The sequence below is a fragment of the Ochotona curzoniae genome, unplaced genomic scaffold (genome assembly GCF_017591425.1).
Source record: "Ochotona curzoniae isolate NIBS_2020 unplaced genomic scaffold, NIBS_Ocur_1.0 contig_64, whole genome shotgun sequence".
Classification (NCBI taxonomy): Eukaryota; Metazoa; Chordata; class Mammalia; order Lagomorpha; family Ochotonidae; genus Ochotona; species Ochotona curzoniae.
The window spans coordinates 1,202,075-1,221,954 of record NW_024466502.1 but is presented as its reverse complement, the minus strand read 5'-3'; the positions used below and the strand labels follow the sequence as shown (position 1 = coordinate 1,221,954).

Here is a 19,880-nt window from a genome sequence, read left to right as displayed (position 1 = left end):
CCCAGCACTGCCCAATGCCCAGCACTCCCCGGCGCCCAGCACTGCCCAATGCCCAGCACTCCCCGGCGCCCAGCACTCCCCGGCGCCCAGCACTCCCAGGCGCCCAGCACTCCCAGGGCCCAGCACTCCCCGACGCCCAGCACTCCCCGGCACCCAGCACTCCCCGGCGCCCAGCACTGCCCAATGCCCAGCACTCCCAGGGCCCAGCACTCCCGGGCGCCCAGTGGCTGTGGGACCGAGCAAGATGTGGTGCAGATCTCCAGGTCAAGTCTGGTTGCAGGTTCAGTGAAGGAGGTGCCCTGGGCCTTTAGGCAGGACCACCAGTGCTGTTCTCCTGGTAGATCAAAGTTACTAGTTAACTAAACAATGGCATACAAGCTACTCTAAGAATAGATGACAAGGGACTTGGTCTCAGGCAACAGGATAAGTGAGCATTAGTTATAGGAACCCAAACCGGTGAACAAACAGATCTAACTAGAAAAGGAATCTAACTTTGCACTCAGACACGTTTAGGAAATGACTTTTAAAAAGTGATAAAAGGGCCTGGCGCAATAGTGTAGTGGTTAAGGTCCTCACCTTGAACGTGCAAGGATCCCATATGGTCGCCGGTTCTAATCCCGGCAGCCCTGCTTCCCATCCAGCTCCCTGCTTGTGGCCTGGGAGAACAGTCAAGGACAGCCCAAAGTCTTGGGACCCTGCACCTGCATGGGAGACTCAGAAGAGCTCCTGGCTCCTTGCTTCAGATTGGCTCAGTTCCAGCCATTGTGCTCACTTGGGGAGTGAACCATCGGACAGAAGATCTTCCTCTCTGTATATCCGCCTTTCCAATAAAAATAAATAAGTCTTTTTTAATTTTTTTTTAAAGATTTATTTTTATTATTTTTTCATTGGAAAGGCGGATATACAGAGAGGAAGATCTTCCGTCCGATGATTCACTCCCCAAGTGAGCGCAACGGGCCGATACTATGCCAATCCGAAGCCAGGAGCCTCTTCCGGGTCTCCCACGCGGGTGCAGGGTCCCAAAGCTTTGGGCCGTCCTGGACTGCTTTCCCAGGCCACAGGCAGGGAGCTGGAAGGGAAGCAGGGCTGCCGTGCCGGGATTAGAACCGGCGCCCATATGGGATCCCGGGGGTGCAAGGCGAGGACCTTTAACCACTTGCGCCACCGCGCCGGGCCCAATAAGTCTTTTTTTAAAAAGTGATAAAAAATGGTAGTGAAGACGCCTCACACCTCCCCAGGCACGTTGGTCAACGAGAGAGCCCGCAGCCAGCAGAAAGTACGCCCTCTGCATTCTGTCTGCCGAGGCCTGAGATCCGGGGTCCCTGGGCACCTGGCGTCTGGTTCAGGGGGCAATCTCCACAGCCTGCAAGCCTCGACAGGGCAGCCGAAGCCCGCCGACTGCAGAGCTGAGGCAGCAGGCCTGCTCAATGCAGCCCCAGGCAGAGTCCCCGTCCGGCCAGGAAAGCAGCTGGGAAGCTAGGGCGCCTCCGTGAGGACGGGCAGCATTTTCACAGACGTCATGAGGCTGCACGGCTGGTCCGTCTCTAGGCCATAGGCACTGCGAATCTTCCCTTCAAACTTTTAGCTACTTGAAACACAGAGTGATGGCAAGACACAGGAGACACAAGGTGTTCCCACTCTCAGTTCACTCCCCAGATGGCCTTGGCAGGGAAGCCGGACTCTACTCCGGCGCAGAACTGGCAGGGCGGGCACGGCTCTTTGGCTCATCCATGCTGCTTTCCCAGGGCATCAGAGGGCTGCTTGTAACATGGTAACTTGTAGCAGCCGCATCTCAGCGCCACAGGCCCACCCACTCAGTTATCTTCTGTCTGCAGCAGCCAGCCCTTGGCTGCCAGCAGTTCTTTGTGGACCGTTTCTAGGAGTCCCCAGGGGTGCTAACTGCATACTGCGGCCCAGCAGCCAGCTCTGCTCAAGTCACCAAGACCCATTAACATGACAATGAAAGATACTTCAGTGTCGCGTTGAGTTGCAGGACAACATTCTGTAAGTCCCTGGCAGAACAGAATATGGAGGCACGTGTTTAAGGCATTTCCATAAATGAAGTAGAAATTCTTTTTGCAGCAATCCTAAAAATAAAGAACTGTATTGTATATTCAGGGCTGGTGTTACGGCAACGTGCATAGAGCCACAGTCTGCCTCACTGGCGTCCCTCGTGGGCGCTGGTTTGAGTCCTGGCTGCTCTACTTCTGATGCAGCTCCCTGCTAATGTAGTTGGAAGGCAGCTGAGGATGGCCCACATTCTGGGGCCCCTGTAGCCACGTGGGCATCTTGCAGGGTGATGGGCCCAGCTCGGGCCCTGTACCCACATGGGCATCCTGCAGGGTGATGGGCCCAGGTCGGGCCCCTGTACCCACGGGGCATCCTGCAGGGTGATGGGCCCAGCTCGGGCCCTGTACCCACGTGGGCATCCTGCAGGGTGATGGGCCCAGGTCGGGCCCTTGTTTTCATCCTGCAGGGTGTACCACAGGAGGGAAGACTTTTCTCGCTCTTTTTCTGTGTCTCCCTTTCTGCAATTCAGTCTTTCAATTCATTAGTTATCTTTAAAAATACTCAATATTTCTCAAAATTAAGTGCTTTTCCCTAGTGATATATTTCCTTGGTGATGTTCCTGGGGCGGGCATTTGGCATTCCCTCCTGACTGCTGGCATGCCCTATCAGAGACCCAGTTCTAGTCCTGCTGCACCCCTTCCAACACGGCGCCTTGCTAATGCTCCTGAGAAAGCAGATGGTTCAAGTCTTTGTGGCCCTGCCACCCACTCGGGAGACCCAGATGGAGACCAGACCCTGGCTTCAACCTTGCAGCCATTTGGGTAGTGAACTATCAGATAACAGAAGTTGGCTCTGCCTCCAAAATAAACCAAATATACCCTAAAATAAAATTCATGCTCAGTTAATACGCTTTATCTATGGGGCCGGGAAGCTTGACCAATTACCAATAGGACATTTGCTGAGGCCCAGCTCCCGTGAGAAGGTTCATGGCTGTGGCTGGCCCTGGAGGCCCTTGGCAGCCCTGCTGGCGCAGCAGGAAGTTTTGGATCTGAATGGCAGGAGGCGCAATGACTGTTCAGAGGGTGGACTTCTGCTAAGGCGCCTCGGGCCACACTCGGGGCTTCCTAGGCTGAGCTTTACCTGAAAGGCAGCCATCTAGAGTGAAGGAGAAATCTTCCGGCGGCTCACTGTCCACTGTGCAGGCTGGAAGCCAGGAGCCGCCTACGGGTCTCCCACGTGGGTGCAGGGGCCCAGGTACCTGGCGCATCCATCAGATGGGAAGCGGAGCAGCTGGGACTTGAACCCCCGTCCATATGGGATGCTGGTGCCACAGAGAGGCTTAACCGACTAGGCCTGGACTTGCAGGATAAAGTGCTATCTAAGCTGGAGTCCAGATTCCAGGATTCCAAGTCCCCACTGGTCTCCCTTGCACACGAGGCGGCACCCTGTGGAACCCGCAAAGCAACCCCGTTGCACACAGACATCCCGCTGCAGGGATTCACCCAAACTCCCGTCACAGGCTCTCGGGCGGGCCAAGAGGCTGGAAGGCTGCCTGCCCAAGGACCCGCGCCCCGCGCTGCCCGTCCATTACAGGCCCATCCCGACACCCCTGACCGTGTGCCCCCATCAACACTGCATGTCCCGCAGACACCCGGCCCGGCCGCCGGCCCCTCGCTCCCCGGGGCGGGCGGACAGGGCGCCTCGGCACAGGCCGGGCGACCGTGCGACGCTCCCGACGCGGACACTGGCGGACAAAGCCGAGGACGCCGCGCCCGGTCCGCCCGGTCCGCCCCGGGGCGGGCACTGCGGCCGGAAGTGGGCGGGGCGTCGCCCGGGCAACGGGCCGCGGCTCGGAGCGCCGGGCGGGCTGGCCGGCTGCAGCCTCCTCCGGAGGCCAAGGAGAAACTCCGGGCATGCCGAGCGGGAATCCGGCCAGGCGCGTTCCCCGCGAGATGCCCGGTCCCTGCCCTTTGCCTCTGAGCAGCGGCTCCCCGAGGGCTCCGGGAACACAAAGGCCGGGCGGCGCGGAGCTGCGCAGGCGCGGGGGCCGCCGGGGATGCTGGGAAGGGTGGCAGGCCTCCCGCGGGCGCGTCCCCGAGCGGCCAGTGCGCACGCGCCGCCGCTTCCGCCCCCCCGCCCGCCCTCTTCTTCCGCCTCCCGGAGGACCGGCCGGCTCGTAGTAAAGCCGCGCTGGCCCCGCCCCACCGCGTCCTGATTGGGCGGCTGGCAGGCAGGGCGGCCGCCGGATTGGCCCAGGCGGGTGCCCGTCCGGGGGACGGGGCGGGGCTGACGGGGTGAGGGGCCGCGGTGGGCGGAGGGCGGGCGGGGGGTGCGGTCGCCGCGCGGGCCGCGCTCTCCGGCGGCGCCCCCGCTCCGCAGCACCCCGCGCGGGCCCGCTGCGGGCCGGGCCGCCGCGCCGCGGCCCCGCCGCCGACCCCCGCCGTCGCCCCCCGCCGTCCCCGCCGTCCCCGGCCCAGAGGGGCGTGCTGGCGGCGGGGGCGGGGCCGGGGCGGGGGCCGGCGCATGCGCGCTGCGCGGCGGCGCTGAATGTTTCCCAAGTGTTTGAAACTGGGATTTGGGTTTTCCACGTTGGAGCGGCGCGGCCCGGCGGCGGGCGGCGAGCGTGCCCCTGGCCGCTGTCTGGGTCGGGGGCGGACCTCTGCACGCGCCCGCCGCCTCGCCTGCCGGGGGCCCCGCAGCCGTGCATGCTGCGGGGCTCGGGCCGAGGACGCGCCGAGCCGCCGGCGGCCCCGCGGGGTGCACCATGTTGAGTCCTGCCAACGGGGAGCAGACGCACCTGGCCAGCTATGTGGAGGACTACCTGGACTCCATCGAGTCCCTGCCTTTCGACCTGCAGAGGAACGTCTCGCTGATGCGGGAGATCGACGCCAAATACCAAGGTGGGCGCGGGCGCGGCCGGGAACAAAAGGGCCGGCTCCCCGGAGGAGGAAGCCGCGGCCGCGACCGGAGCGCCCTTTGTTGGGGTGGCCGTGGGGGCGGGGGCGGCAGAGGGCTCCCCGAGTGTCTGTTACATAAAGTGCGGGGCCCGGGGCGCAGCGTGCGCGGCCGAGGCCTCCCGGACCTGGCTTTCCGCACACCCGTCCGCCCCGAGCGTCCGGAGCGTCCGATGGCTCCCGGCCGCCGTGCACGGTCGGCCAAACTTTCCTGCGCGCTCGGGCCGAGTCGAGTCTAGAACTCGAGTCTGGAGCGTGCCGCGGCTCGGCCGGTGTACTCTTGTTTACAGGGCTGCGCAGCGGGCGGACGGAAGCGTTGGGGGTGGGGGGCGGAAGGCGGCAGGCGCACGGGAGGCACAGGCCCCGCGCGGCCCCGCACAGGCTGGCGAGCCGCGCCACCAAGGCGCCCTGCGCGCTCTGCCCGGACGCCGCTGCGCAGCGGCTCTTATAGCACGGTCATTAGCATATTGCGGAACGTTCTGCCCCGGTCGCGTGCTGATTGGCCGTGACGTCCTCCGTGGAATGTCCTTATCGGGGCGCTGCGGCGCGGTTGGTTGCGGGCCCGGATGGGGGCGTAGCTGGCGCGGAGATTGGCGTGGGTCTGTGTTTCCGCTGCCTGTTTTTTTTCCCTCTCTTTAGGAGAGGGGCGGGGTGGAACCAGGGGGTCGACTTGATTTGAATGTGTTCGGGTCGGCCGGACTCTGGTCCCCGATTGGCCCTGGTCGCGGCCTGGGGCGGGCCTCGCTTTCGACTCTGCATTGTGATTGGTTCCCCCCTGGACCCGCCCCTGAACCCGAAGATCCTACAGGCGGAAGCTCGCGAGGCGGGGCGTCCCAGTTCCCTCTCTATTGGCGGGAGGCCTGTCACCGTGTGGCCCCTTTCCCACCCGCGGGACTGGGCCACTTCCGGCCGGCTGGATGGCGGCGCCCTCGTCGGGTGGTCGTGCTGGCGCTGGCCTCGGGGCCACGGTGACCCGGAGACGGGCTTGGAGGGGGCCCGGGCCGCCCGTGTGCGCCCTGGGGACCGCGGGGTCCCGGGGCATCCACCCCGAGGCTGTGCGCGCACGTCTGGGCCTTGGAGAGAAAAGATGTTTGAAGGAAGGGATCTTCCATGAGCAAGGTGGCTCACTCCCAGGTGGCCGCCACCGCTGGGCCAGGCCGGCTCTCCGACACAGGCGTGGGATCCCAAGCCACGCGGCCGCCCTCAGCTGCCCTCCCAGGACACCAACAGGAGCTGGGGGGGAAGTGCAGCTGCCGGGATTCGAACCAGCCTCCATAGGGGATGCCGGCGCGGGGGGCAACTTGAACCCTGGCCATGACAACCCACAGCACGGTGTGAAGGGCATCTCGGGTTGCTTCATCGCTCCTATGGTATGCTTTAACTGAAAATACCAGTCCTGGGGGCGTCAGCTCATGCAAAGCTAACACACATCTTCAACACAGGAACAGGCAGCTTGGATTGGGCTGCGTCTTCATGCAGTCCCGTGATGGCGACAGAAACTGAGACAGGCCTGTGGGACTGGGAGGGTGTGTCCGGTGGGAAGGCCTCCTCGGAGGCCGGGGCGGTGCTTGCTGACTGAGGGAGGGAGGACTGCGCTGTGCTTGCTGACTGAGGGAGGACTGTGCTTGCTGACTGAGGGAGGACTGCGCTTGCTGACTAAGGGAGGACTGTGCTTGCTGACTGAGGGAGGACTGTGCTTGCTGACTGAGGGAGGACTGTGCTTGCTGACTGTGGGAGGACTGTGCTTGCTGACTGAGGGAGGAGCACTGCGCTGTGCTTGCTGACTGAGGGAGCACTGCGCTGTGCTTGCTGACTGAGGGAGCACTGTGCTTGCTGACTGAGGGAGGACTGTGCTTGCTGACTGAGGGAGAAGCACTGCGCTGTGCTTGCTGACTGAGGGAGCACTGTGCTTGCTGACTGAGGGAGCACTGTGCTTGCTGACTGAGGGAGGACTGTGCTTGCTGACTGAGGGAGGAGCACTGCGCTGTGCTTGCTGACTGAGGGAGGACTGTGCTTGCTGACTGTGGGAGGACTGTGTTTGCTGACTGTGGGAGCACTGCGCTGCGCTTGCTGACTGAGGGAGGACTGTGCTTGCTGACTGAGGGAGAAGCACTGCGCTGTGCTTGCTGACTGAGGGAGGAGCACTGTGCTTGCTGACTGAGGGAGCACTGTGCTTGCTGACTGAGGGAGGACTGTGCTTGCTGACTGAGGGAGGAGCACTGCGCTGTGCTTGCTGACTGAGGGAGGAGCACTGCTTGCTGACTGAGGGAGCACTGTGCTTGCTGACTGAGGGAGCACTGTGCTTGCTGACTGAGGGAGGAGCACTGCTTGCTGACTGAGGGAGGACTGCGCTTGCTGACTGTGGGAGGACTGTGCTTGCTGACTGTGGGAGCACTGCGCTGCGCTTGCTGACTGAGGGAGGAGCACTGCGCTTGCTGACTGTGGGAGGACTGTGCTTGCTGACTGAGGGAGCACTGCGCTGCGCTTGCTGACTGAGGGAGCACTGTGCTTGTGACTGTGGGAGGACTGTGCTTGATGACTGGGAGCACTGCGCTGCGCTTGCTGACTGAGGGAGGACTGTGCTTGATGACTGAGGGAGGACTGTGCTTGCTGACTGAGGGAGCACTGTGCTTGCTGACTGAGGGAGCACTGCGCTGCGCTTGCTGACTGAGGGAGGACTGTGCTTGCTGACTGAGGGAGCACTGTGCTTGCTGACTGAGGGAGGACTGTGCTTGCTGACTGAGGGAGGAGCACTGTGCTTGCTGACTGAGGGAGGACTGTGCTTGCTGACTGAGGGAGCACTGTGCTTGCTGACTGAGGGAGGACTGTGCTTGCTGACTGTGGGAGGACTGTGCTTGCTGACTGAGGGAGGACTGGGCTGTGCTTGCTGACTGTGGGAGGACTGTGCTTGCTGACTGTGGGAGCACTGCGCTGCGCTTGCTGACTGAGGGAGGACTGCGCTTGCTGACTGTGGGAGGACTGTGCTTGATGACTGGGAGCACTGCGCTGCGCTTGCTGACTGAGGGAGGACTGGGCTGTGCTTGCTGACTGAGGGAGGACTGTGCTTGCTGACTGAGGGAGCACTGCGCTGCGCTTGCTGACTGAGGGAGGACTGGGCTGTGCTTGCTGACTGAGGGAGGACTGTGCTTGCTGACTGAGGGAGCACTGTGCTTGCTGACTGAGGGAGCACTGTGCTTGCTGACTGAGGGAGGACTGTGCTTGCTGACTGAGGGAGGACTGGGCTGTGCTTGCTGACTGAGGGAGGACTGCGCTTGCTGACTGTGGGAGGACTGTGCTTGCTGACTGTGGGAGCACTGCGCTGCGCTTGCTGACTGTGGGAGGACTGTGCTTGATGACTGGGAGCACTGCGCTGCGCTTGCTGACTGAGGGAGCACTGCGCTGTGCTTGCTGACTGAGGGAGGACTGTGCTTGATGACTGGGAGCACTGTGCTTGCTGACTGAGGGAGGACTGGGCTGTGCTTGCTGACTGAGGGAGGACTGTGCTTGCTGACTGAGGGAGCACTGTGCTTGCTGACTGACTGAGGGAGGACTGTGCTTGCTGACTGAGGGAGGACTGTGCTTGCTGACTGTGGGAGGACTGTGCTTGCTGACTGTGGGAGCACTGCGCTGCGCTTGCTGACTGTGGGAGGACTGTGCTTGATGACTGGGAGCACTGCGCTGCGCTTGCTGACTGAGGGAGGACTGTGCTTGCTGACTGAGGGAGCACTGTGCTTGTGACTGTGGGAGGACTGTGCTTGCTGACTGAGGGAGGACTGCGCTTGCTGACTGAGGGAGGACTGTGCTTGCTGACTGAGGGAGGACTGTGCTTGCTGACTGAGGGAGGACTGTGCTTGCTGACTGAGGGAGGACTGCGCTTGCTGACTGTGGGAGGACTGTGCTTGCTGACTGAGGGAGGACTGTGCTTGCTGACTGAGGGAGGAGGACTCCTTGGGATGCTGTGTAGGTAGCAGAACCCTTTGCTGCCAGTGTTATGAAGGATGGTTGTGCCTTCCCTGGGGCAGGCCTCTGTCTCATGGAAAAGGGTACTGCACGCCCCTATGTTAGCAGAGCAGTAATTTCTCAGCTGCTAATTTTTTTTAGAAGCATTACTACTCAATTTAACCAAATGATACTACTGGTAACTTATAATCTGCTTGGGAATAAGTGATTAAAAACTCAACATGTGGGCCTGGCACGATAGTCTAGTGGCTAAAGTCCCGCCTTGCCTGGATCCCATATGGGCGAAGGTTGGAGTCCTGGCTACTCCTCGCACCCAGCTCCCTGCTTGTGGCCTGGGAAAGCAGTCGATGACGGCCCAGAGGCCGGGACCTGCACCCCAGTGGGAGACTCGGAAAAGACTCCTGGCTTCAGATCTGCTCCATTGCAGCCACTGTGGCTGCTTGGGGAGTGAATCATCTTCTCTGTCTCTCCTCCTTGCTGCGTTTGTGACTTTCTAATAAAAATAAAATATGTTCCCAGAAATGCCCGGTGGGTTCTTTCCTCAGCGTCGTGTAGAAATAAAAAGCCGGGAATCTGTTGCAAACAGGAAAGTTTATATGTGAAGGGACCAGGTGAGCAGGGAGGGAGGGAAGCGGAAGCACCTCCCGAGAGAGAGCCAGGAGGTGGGGGGCCTCTCGAACAGGAGAGAGACACCAAAGGGCCTTTGGAAGGTTCTCAGGAATTTAAGCATTCCTGACCCCTCCTTGTTGGGCGGGAGCCTACAGCTGAGATGTTCCCCATTGGTGGTCTCTTAATTAGTTAAGAAATGGGTGGGCAGTGCTGGTGCCGCCCACCTGAAGGTGTGGCCAAGACCTCAGAAGACCTGGATGGTCTCAAAAATAACTTTTTTTAAAGATTTACTTATTTTTATTACAAAGTCAGATATACAGAGAGGAGGAGAGACAGAAAGGAAGATCCTCCCCATCCGATGATTCACTCCCCAAGTAAGCGCAACGGGCCAGTGCTGTGCCGATCCAGAGTCAGGAGCCAGGAACCTCTTTCTGGGTCTCCCACACGGGTGCAGGGTCCCAAGGCTTTGGGCCGTCCTCGACTGCTTTCCCGGGCCACAAGAAGGAAGCTGGATGGGAAGTGGAGCTGCCGGGATTAGAACCGGCGCCCATATGGGATCCCGGCACGTTCAAGGCGAAGACTTTAGCCACTAGGCTACCACGTTGCTGGGCCCTCAAAAATAACTCTTAAAAATAATCCCAGCGCGTATGATGGATACTGGGTAAGGAATGTTCAAGGTTAAGACTGTGGTACTGTGCTTTGGTGCCTCTGTTTTCTCCCCACAGGAAGTATTCAGATCTGTCCCTGGGTGAGACTGTAGGTTAGAAATAGTAGGTCCCGTTGGTGCGGGCTTTGGTTCAAATGTTCCCTGTTAGCTTTGTGTCCCACGAGGCTTTGGACAGGAGCCCTGGAAACCTTATCTGAGGAGCAAGATTTATTTATTGTTACTGGAAAGGCAGATCAGATTTACAGAGAGGAGGGACAGAAAGATCCTCCATCCGCTGGTTCACTCACTGCTCAAATGTCACAGTGGCTGGAGCTGCGCTGATCTGAAGCCAGGAGTCAGGAGCTTCTTCCCGGTCTCCCACACAGGTGCAGAATCCCAAGGCTTCAGTCTGTCCTTTTGCTTTCTCAGGCCAATAAGCAGGCAGCTGGGTGGGAAGTGAAGCAGCCAGGATATGAACTGGCTGATGTGCAGTATGGGACCCCCGCACTTACAACGTTAGGATTTAGCCACTGCGCCCTCAGCCTGGGTACCTGAAGGTGGCTTGCACGAAGCTGCCTGTTCAGGAGGCAGGTTTGCCAGCTGTGTTAAAGGCTTGCGTGCCTGCTTTGTTGTGCCAAGGCTGAAGTTGTACTCAGTTTTACAGAAGTGTAACAAGCAGGAGGGAACACTGCGCACACAGCTTATTCATCTCCGTCTTGGAACCCTGGAGAGCCGTTTTGTCACCTAGCGGGGCATTCGGGGTGCTGTCACTGTGTCGCCTAGTGGGGCATTCGGGGTGCTGTCACTGTCGCCTAGCGGGGCATTCGGGGTGCTGTCACTGTGTCACCTAGCGGGGCATTCGGGGTGCTGTCACTGTCGCCTAGCGGGGCATTCGGGGTGCTGTCACTGTCGCCTAGCGGGGCATTCGGGGTGCTGTCACTGTGTCACCTAGTGGGGCATTCGGGGTGCTGTCACTGTCGCCTAGTGGGGCATTCAGGGTGCTGTCACTGTGTCACCTAGTGGGGCATTCGGGGTGCTGTCACTGTGTCACCTAGCGGGGCATTCAGGGTGCTGTCACTATGTCACCTAGCGGGGCATTGGGGATGCTGTCACTGTCGCCTAGCGGGGCATTCGGGGTGCTGTCACTGTGTCGCCTAGCGGGGCATTCAGGGTGCTGTCACTGTCGCCTAGCAGGGCATTCGGGGTGCTGTCACTGTGTCACCTAGCGGGGAATTCGGGGTGCTGTCACTGTCGCCTAGTGGGGCATTCGGGGTGCTGTCAGTGTCGCCTAGCGGGGCATTCGGGGTGCTGTCACTGTCGCCTAGCGGGGCATTCGGGGTGCTGTCACTGTCTCCTAGCGGTGCATTCGGGGTGCTGTCACTGTCGCCTAGCGGGGCACTCGGGGTGCTGTCACTGTGTCACTTAGCGGGGCATTCGGGGTGCTGTCACTGTCACCTAGTGGGGCATTCGGGGTGCTGTCAGTGTCGCCTAGCGGGGCATTCGGGGTGCTGTCACTGTGTCACCTAGCGGGGCATTCGGGGTGCTGTCACTGTCACCTAGTGGGGCATTCGGGGTGCTGTCAGTGTCGCCTAGAGGGGCATTCGGGGTGCTGTCACTGTGTCACCTAGCGGGGCATTCGGGGTGCTGTCACTGTGTCACCTAGCGGGGCATTCGGGGTGCTGTCACTGTGTCACCTAGCGGGGCATTCGGGGTGCTGTCACTGTGTCACCTAGTGGGGCATTCGGGGTGCTGTCAGTGTCGCCTAGTGGGGCATTCAGGGTGCTGTCAGTGTCACCTAGCGGGGCATTCGGGATGCTGTCACTGTCGCCTAGCGGGGCATTCGGGGTGCTGTCACTGTGTCACCTAGCGGGGCATTCGGGGTGCTGTCACTGTGTCACCTAGTGGGGCATTCGGGGTGCTGTCACTGTTGCCTAGCGGGGCATTCGGGGTGCTGTCACATTGGGGAGACTAAAGGCCTTTGCATCATTGCCAACATTTGAGGTAAGAGCAGCGGAGACTGCTGTTGGTTTATGGAAACTACAGGCTGAGGCCAAGCACTGTGCTGGTCACACACAGCCCGGAAGCTTGCACGTCACCTCTGCCCAGGAAGCAGGAGCCATGCCGAAAGGGTTATGACGTTTGCACTGGGCCTTTCTGCTCTTCGTATTTGTTTTGGTTTTGATAAAACATTGATTTGGACAGACAGTGACAGAGATGGGTTGAGTTAGAGAGGAGTGATCCTAAACTCCCCACGTGGATGCAACAGCCAGGGCTGGGCCAGGCTGCAATGGGACCGGGCTCCGGGTAGTGGTGACTGGAGCCCCGGGGCCCTGCTCTGCGGCCTGGCCCCTCCAGCCGCAGGCGTAGCAGCAGGGGCTTGGAGTGCTCTGTGCGGGATGCAGTGCTGGGTGCGGAGCCTGCCCACGCAGTGCTTCCAAAACACATTTTATTTCAATGCAAAGAGACCTTGTTCACTCCCCGCCTACGACAGCCAGGATTGGGTCAGGGTGTCAGCCAGAGTCTCCCCTGTCGGTGACACAGGCCCAAGTGCTCGAGCCAAGCCCACAGCGCCCAGGGTGGGTCCGAGTCAGGGCAGCTGAGAGCCGCGCGCCGGCAGCCGCGGCAAGGCCGTCTCTGCCGCCCGGGTAACGTGTGCTGTTTTCGCTTGCAGAGGTCCTGAAGGAGCTGGATGAGCTGTACCGGAGGTTGCGCCGCGAGGCGGACGGCGTGCAGAAGCGGCGCGTGCTGCACTGCATCCAGAGGGCGCTGATCCGCAGCCAGGAGCTGGGTGATGAGAAGATACAGATCGTCAGCCAGATGGTGGAGCTGGTGGAGAACCGCACCCGGCAGGTGGACAGTCACGTGGAGCTCTTCGAGGCGCACCAGGACTTGGGGGACGCGGGTGGCAACAGTGGCAAAGGTGGCGCGGACAAGGGCAAGAGCGAGACAATCACCCCGTCCGAGAAGCCCAACAATAAGCGGTCGCGGCGGCAGCGCAACAACGAGAACCGGGAGAACGCGGCCAACCACCACGACCACGACGACCTCGGCGCGGGCACCCCCAAGGAGAAGAAGGCCAAGGCCTCCAAGAAGAAGAAGCGCTCCAAGGCCAAGGCCGAGAGGGAGGCGTCCCCTGCAGACCTCCCCATCGACCCCAACGAGCCCACCTACTGCCTGTGCGACCAGGTCTCCTACGGGGAGATGATTGGCTGCGACAACGACCAGTGCCCCATCGAGTGGTTCCACTTCTCCTGCGTGGGGCTCAGCCATAAACCCAAGGGCAAGTGGTACTGTCCCCGGTGCCGGGGCGAGAGCGAGAAGACGATGGACAAGGCGCTGGAGAAGTCCAAGAAGGAGCGGGCCTACAGCAGGTAGTGGCCCCGCGGGCGCCCAGCGCCGGGCTCCTGGGGAACCGCCGGGGAGCCAGGACAGGAGCTGGCCCTGGGGGCAGCCGTGGCACCCGTGCGGCCGCCCAGTGGGTGTGACTCAGCCCTTTGAGCTGGCGTGACTGACACTTTGGTGAGTCTGGGGGCGGGGCCGCTGTGAAGGCATCCTGACGCGTCAGTGTGCAAAGAATTTCATTCAACTACCTTATTTTAATAAAGATGATGTTGCTACTTTGTGAACAGTTGTTTAAAATTAGCAGGAACTGCTGAAAATGCAGCCTCTGGGAGTCACAGGTTTGCTCACTGCCCGTCACGTGGACCTGTGACAGTTCAGTAGCAGAGGCTGAATGGTTGGGGGTTGTTTCTTTTTTTTCTTTGAAGATTTATTCATCTTGGACAGCCAGATATACAGAGGAGGAGAGACAGAGAAGAAGATCTTTCCTCTGCTGGTTCATTCCCCAGGAGGTTGCAATAGCCAGGAGCTTCTCCTGGGTCTCCAGTGCGGGTGCAGGGTCCCTAAGCTTTGGGCTGTCCTCAACTGCTTTCCCAGGCCAAGGCAGGGAGCTGGAAGGGAAGCGGGGCTGTTGGGACTCGAACTGGCACACATAGAGTAATCCGCTGTGTACAAGGCGAGGACTTTAGCCACTAGACTACTACCCTGGGCCCAATTTAAGCATTTTTATTAAATCCAGCAAAAATGGTGTATGGTCTTGGAATTTCACATTGCAGTTTTACTGTTGTGAATACAAATGCAGCCATGCCGTGCTGTGCTGTGAGGTGTGCAGGGGCCGCCGTGCTGTGCTGTGCTGTGAGGTGTGCAGGGGCAGCCGTGCTGTGCTGTGAGGTGTGCAGGGGCTGCCGTGCTGTGCTGTGAGGTGTGCAGGGGCAGCCGTGCTGTGCTGTGCTGTGAGGTGTGCAGGGGCAGCCGTGCTGTGCTGTGAGGTGTGCAGGGGCTGCCGTGCTGTGCTGTGAGGTGTGCAGGGGCTGCTGTGCCGTGCTCTGCTGTGAGGTGTGCAGGGGCAGCCGTGCTGTGCTGTGAGGTGTGCAGGGGCTGCCGTGCCGTGCTCTGCTGTGAGGTGTGCAGGGGCAGCCGTGCTGTGCTGTGAGGTGTGCAGGGGCAGCTGTGCTGTGCTGTGAGGTGTGCAGGGGCAGCCGTGCTGTGCTGTGAGGTGTGCAGGGGCTGCCGTGCCGTGCTCTGCTGTGAGGTGTGCAGGGGCAGCCGTGCTGTGCTGTGAGGTGTGCAGGGGCAGCTGTGCTGTGCTGTGAGGTGTGCAGGGGCAGCCATGCTGTGCTGTGAGGTGTGCAGGGGCTGCCGTGCTGTGCTGTGCTGTGAGGTGTGCAGGGGCAGCCAACACTGTGGTGACAGGCACACTTCCTGCCATGTAGGTGAGACATACAGATGTGATGTCAAGAAATACATACCTTGGGCAATTGCTTTCTCTAATAGCATACTGTTTTTTTGATTTAAGCTCTAAATTCTGTCTAAAAAGTTTTTAGGCAGCAGTGTAGCCAAAGCCTTCAGCATATTTTGTATTCTTACTTAGTAGTGGAGTGGTGTTGAACCAGCTGCAAGCCCCTCAGTGTCTGAAGGGTGCATCTGTCTAGACCAGGCAGTGGCAACTGTCCTCAGGCCACACGCAGCCCGCCACCAGAGCTAAGAGTGGCCCTGCAGCTTCGGTGACTAAGGGTATACCCCTCCCCGAAGTGCACCTGTCGGGGCTGTGGCTGCAGCCCACTCACTTGGGGGAATACTGCTCGTGCCTACGCCCGCCCCCCACTCCCGGTATGGTGGTGAAGGAGGGACTGTTCGTGGCCGTGCGGTGGGTGGGGGTCTGGGCATCTGGCTGCAACGTGCTCAGGGGCTGCAGCTGCAGGCTCCCTGGTCCTGTGTGCCAACTGCCACCTGTGGGAGAGGGACTGGGGCTGTGTCAGAGCAACGCGCACTGCACGCACGCCTCTGCTTCCCCACTTGGCAGCCTCTGGGGCGCTCGCAGTGGAGCCCCACAGAGCTGGTGGTGTCAGGCTGGGTGCCAGCAGCTGCCACTCCCCACGTTACTCCGGCAGCCCCAGGCTCTGTGTGGAGCGTTAAATGGAGAAACATTCATTATTGACCAACTACAGTTCCGACTTTCTTGCATTCCAGTACCTACTTTCCGTTCAGATCCCAGAATGTGTAAGCCTCACGCGTGCTCGGGCCTCACGCGGGTTACCTAGACTCGGATGAGAGGATAAGCACTTGGCAGGATTCCAACAGCAATGTGAAAATATCCTGGGACTTCATGCTTGGTGGGCTGGGTTCTACGCCATGCACTTATTCTAAAAGGTTTTCCTCTTGCTTTAAGGAGGATTCTGTAGAATTCTCTGCTTATGCATCACTTCTGTTTTGACTAGAGCTAATAATGAAAGGTGCTGGAAGTGGTTTCTGATACTGGATTCATCCAGGCCTGGTGGAGACGGAGGGCGCGCAGACAATCCGTGCGGTGTGTTTGCCTCGTCTTTGTCCACCAGGGGCTCTCCCTTCGATAAATGGCAGAACTCCTGCTTTGCCTCGTTTTTGAAACCCCTGTCTGCAGGAAGTGCCTCTAGCGGAGGGGTCAGGTGAGGTCCCGGCCTGTGTGACTGACATCACTCAAGGTTCCAGCACGTGGCGGTTGGGTTGCTGGGTTTGCCAGTGCTGGAGGGACCCCTGAGGTCCAGTGTGTGTGTGTGTGTGTGTGTGTGCGTGCGTGCGTGCGTGTGTAGTGTCAGGAAGGCCGTGCTGGAGGGACCCCCAAGGTCCAGTGCGTGTGTGTGTGTGGGGTGTCACAAGAAGGCAAAAACTGCTTTCCCAGGCCACAAGCAGGGAGCTGGATGGGAAGCAGGGCTGCTGGAATTAGAACCAGTACCCATATGGGATCCCGGCACATTCAAGGCGAGGACTTTAGCTGCTAGGCCATTGCGCCAGGCCCGATCCCTTTTTAAGGGAGCAATATGACAGCCTGGGAAAAAATATTTATGTGATACCCAGGATCTGCGTGCTGGGCGTTCTGGCTTCTATTGTGGAGTGGAGAACTGAGCAAACGGAACCTGGAAGCCAGGTGTGTGCACACCCACGTGTGAGCACTCATGCTCACATAAAGAAAGGAAGAGGAGCAGTTTACAACCAGGATTTCCAAATAGTGTGTACAGGCACCCCCTTTCCAGGAGGTGGGCTTGCGAGTCGCCCCAGGCCCCTGGGGAGTCGCTTGTGCCCGGGCCTGCCAAGCAGGGGCTGTTTGGCTGTGTCCTGAACACCGCGTCGCAGGGAAGGCGGCCTCACCAGCAGAGGGCGCTCAGGCGAGCAGCATGGGACGCGTTCCCGCAGTGAGTGGATGAGGTGCGTGTCTGCCACCTGGCGGCTAAGACAGAAAATGACCTCAAGCGTTCAAGGAAGAGCCAGCCTCGGACTGCGCCCCTGCAGGACTGCAAGCTTGTGGCGCCAGAGCAAGGATTCGGCCGGGACACCTGGGGAGTTGCAGGGTGAGCCGAGCCAGAGGCCCACGTGCCGCCTGGAGCCAGCGAGCGAGGGAACTGTGTGGCCACCGCAGACAGACCCTACTCACGGGAGTCCCTGTGGAGGTCACCCCATTCATGCAGAGGCCTAGGCGCGCACACTCACCAGGCGGCATCTATAGGGACAGTCCACAGGTGCCTGGCTGGTATTGTTGAGGGTGTCAATGTCAGTGATATGGAATCACATGTTAAAGACTGGGGTGAGGGCCCGGTGCAGTAGCCTAGTGGCTAAAGTCCTCACCTTGCATGTCCCGGGATCCCGTATGGGTACTGGTTCTAATTCCAGCAGCCCTGCTTCCCATCCAGCTCCCTGCTTGTGGCCCGGGGAAGCAGTTGAGGATGGCCCAAAGCCTTGGGACCCTGTGCCTACATGGGAGACCCGGAAAGAAGTTTCTGGCTCCTGGCTCCAGATTGGCTCAGCTCCGGCCGTTGTGGCCACTTGAGGAGTAAAGCAGTGGCTGGACAATCTTTTTGTATCTTCTTCTTTCCAATAAAAATAAATTAATTTTAAAAACTGGAAATCTGTCATCGGGTGCTCCCGGCTCAACTCCATGTTCTCCCACGTTCTGGGGCCTGGTCACTTTATTTGCAAAATGGCGTGACCTGCCTCAGCGACACGTGCTGGGGAAGCCCCTGGCCCTGGCTCGTTGCCTTGCCTTTCTTCCTCTTGTCTGCTTTTTGGAGACCAGGCGGGTCACCAGGCTTCCTGTCCCTTAGTTCATGGTGAACAGGGCAACTGCACAGCAAACCTCAGTACCCGTGCCCACCCAGGATGGCACACCCCGCTGCCTGTGCCCGCCGTGCACACACGCCAAACCCCACCCAGCCGCCATACACGGCTCGTCCAGGAAGCCACAGCGCGCACACTCCTGCACCAAGCCGGCAGCAGAGCGCCAGTGGCGCCCCAGCCCTCGCAGGAGCCCTGAGGTGGCCGGCTTCATTAACTTCAGGGCCTCCCAGTCCCGGCTGTGTTAGCCATGGCCGCAGAGGGTCGTGCTGACATGCAGCCCTCGCCGGAGCCTTGACCATGACTCTGGGCAGAAGCCAGGGGGCTGCCCACACAGCCTCAGGCTGCAGTGGGGCCCCATGGAGAACAGGGCCTGAGCCAAAGCTGCGGGGAGCCCCAAAACATGGAAGTCTCTGCCAACATGGGCTCAGATGTTTCCCAGCCACCTCCAGGGAAGGCGCTGGTGGGTGTGGAGAGCGGCAGGAAGGGCCTGCAGCCCTGGACGACGGGGCAGGAGGCTTACCTGTGCCCAGGCACACAGGTTGACGGAGCGGGGCAGCCTAGAGGACCCAGGTGGGCACCGGCCCGTCACCGGCTGCTGCAGAGCTGGAACTGCCACCTTCCCACGCTGACTTCCGAAGTCACCACCTGCCTCCCACACATGTCCCCATGCCACTGCCTCCTCTTCAGAGGTGTGCCCCAGGGCAGCTTGGCAGTGCTTGCAGAAGGCCACGCCCTGCAGGTTTACGGAGGGTAGCCAGGGGTTGGTGTTGGCACGGCGAGCCAAGGCCCTGCCCATGACCCACATCCCGTATGACATGCTGCCTGCTAATGTGCGGTGGAATGCAGCCACAGGTGGCCTGGGTACCTGAGCCCCTGCCACCAGAGCGAGACCTGGACGGAGCTCCTGTGCCCTGCTGTTCGGCTGGATTCTGCATCAATGTGTGTAGACTAGTGCATGACACCTCCCCCCGCCGTCTATACTGCGTCACTGGCCCTGCCCCGTCCGACGGTGCCCCCGCCTGTGTCTGGGCACAGGCACTGCCCAGCTGCAGGTGTGGACGGAAGGTGTTAGCTTTGTGCGTGTTGTTGATCACTGGTGAACTTAAGGTTTGTTGCAGGTGTAAGGGCTATTTTGTTTCCTTGTCTGTGAACTGTCCTTTTTATTTTTTTTTTATTTTTAAAATTTTTTTTTTTTTTTTTATTGGAAAGGCGGATATACAGAGAGGAGAGACAGAGAGGAAGATCTTCCGTCCGATGATTCACTCCCCAAATGAGCGCAACGGCTGATGCTATGCCGATCCGAAGCCAGGAGCCTCTTCCGGGTCTCCCACGCGGGTGCAGGGTCCCAAAGCCTTAGGCCGTCCTCGACTGCTTTCCCGGGCCACAGGCAGGGAGCTGGAAGGGAAGCGGGGCTGCCGGGATTAGAACCGGTGCCCATACAGGATCCCTGGGCGTGCAAGGCAAGGACCTTAACCACTGCGCCATCGCGCCGGGCCTGAACTGTCCTTTTTAAAAGCATTTCCCCCGTAGTAGCTATTCTTTTGTCGGCCTGTGTGAATGATTTCCAGGTGTGAACCTTGCGCGGTCTGTCTGTTCCAGCGTCTTGTCCTTCGGTGAACAGATGTTCACGTTACTTAGCTCAGCCTCACGACTGCGTGTCTGTAAGTACATGTGTGTATTGCATATGCGCGGTCATGTGTGTGTACGTGTGCGTACATGTGTGTCGGGGTCCATCTCAGAACAGAGGCAGGCTTGATGTCATCTTGGCGTTTTCACACATTGAACTTTTGGATCCACCTGGAGCGGACGTCTCGGACTCAGATGTTGTCCTGAGACCACGCCTCGGTTCCGTTGCTTCCTTCCTGGGACTGGAGTAGGTGCACCCGCTCTCCATGAAGCTGTGGTCACGGGGACACCTGAACCCACCTTCACAGCCACGGCCCCGCTGCACCAGGCGGCTGGGCTAGTGCTGGGTCCTCCGCTCTTCCCATACCACCGCGAGCATCCTGGCCTTGTCCAAGGCCATGGGACAGCCTGCGCGCACCCTCAGTGAG

The 19,880-nt window shown here is 60.0% G+C and overlaps 1 protein-coding gene across 1 annotated transcript; it reads left to right on the top strand.

Annotated features, from left to right (window-relative positions):
* The first annotated feature begins 4,549 nt into the window (after window positions 1-4,549).
* Window positions 4,550-13,796, top strand: ING1 (inhibitor of growth family member 1). Its single transcript, XM_040991140.1, has 2 exons — window positions 4,550-4,910; window positions 12,851-13,796. Exons 1-2 carry the CDS (start codon window positions 4,775-4,777, stop codon window positions 13,552-13,554), a joined length of 840 nt encoding a protein of 279 aa, XP_040847074.1. The 5' UTR covers window positions 4,550-4,774; the 3' UTR covers window positions 13,555-13,796.
* The last annotated feature ends 6,084 nt before the right edge of the window (window positions 13,797-19,880 follow it).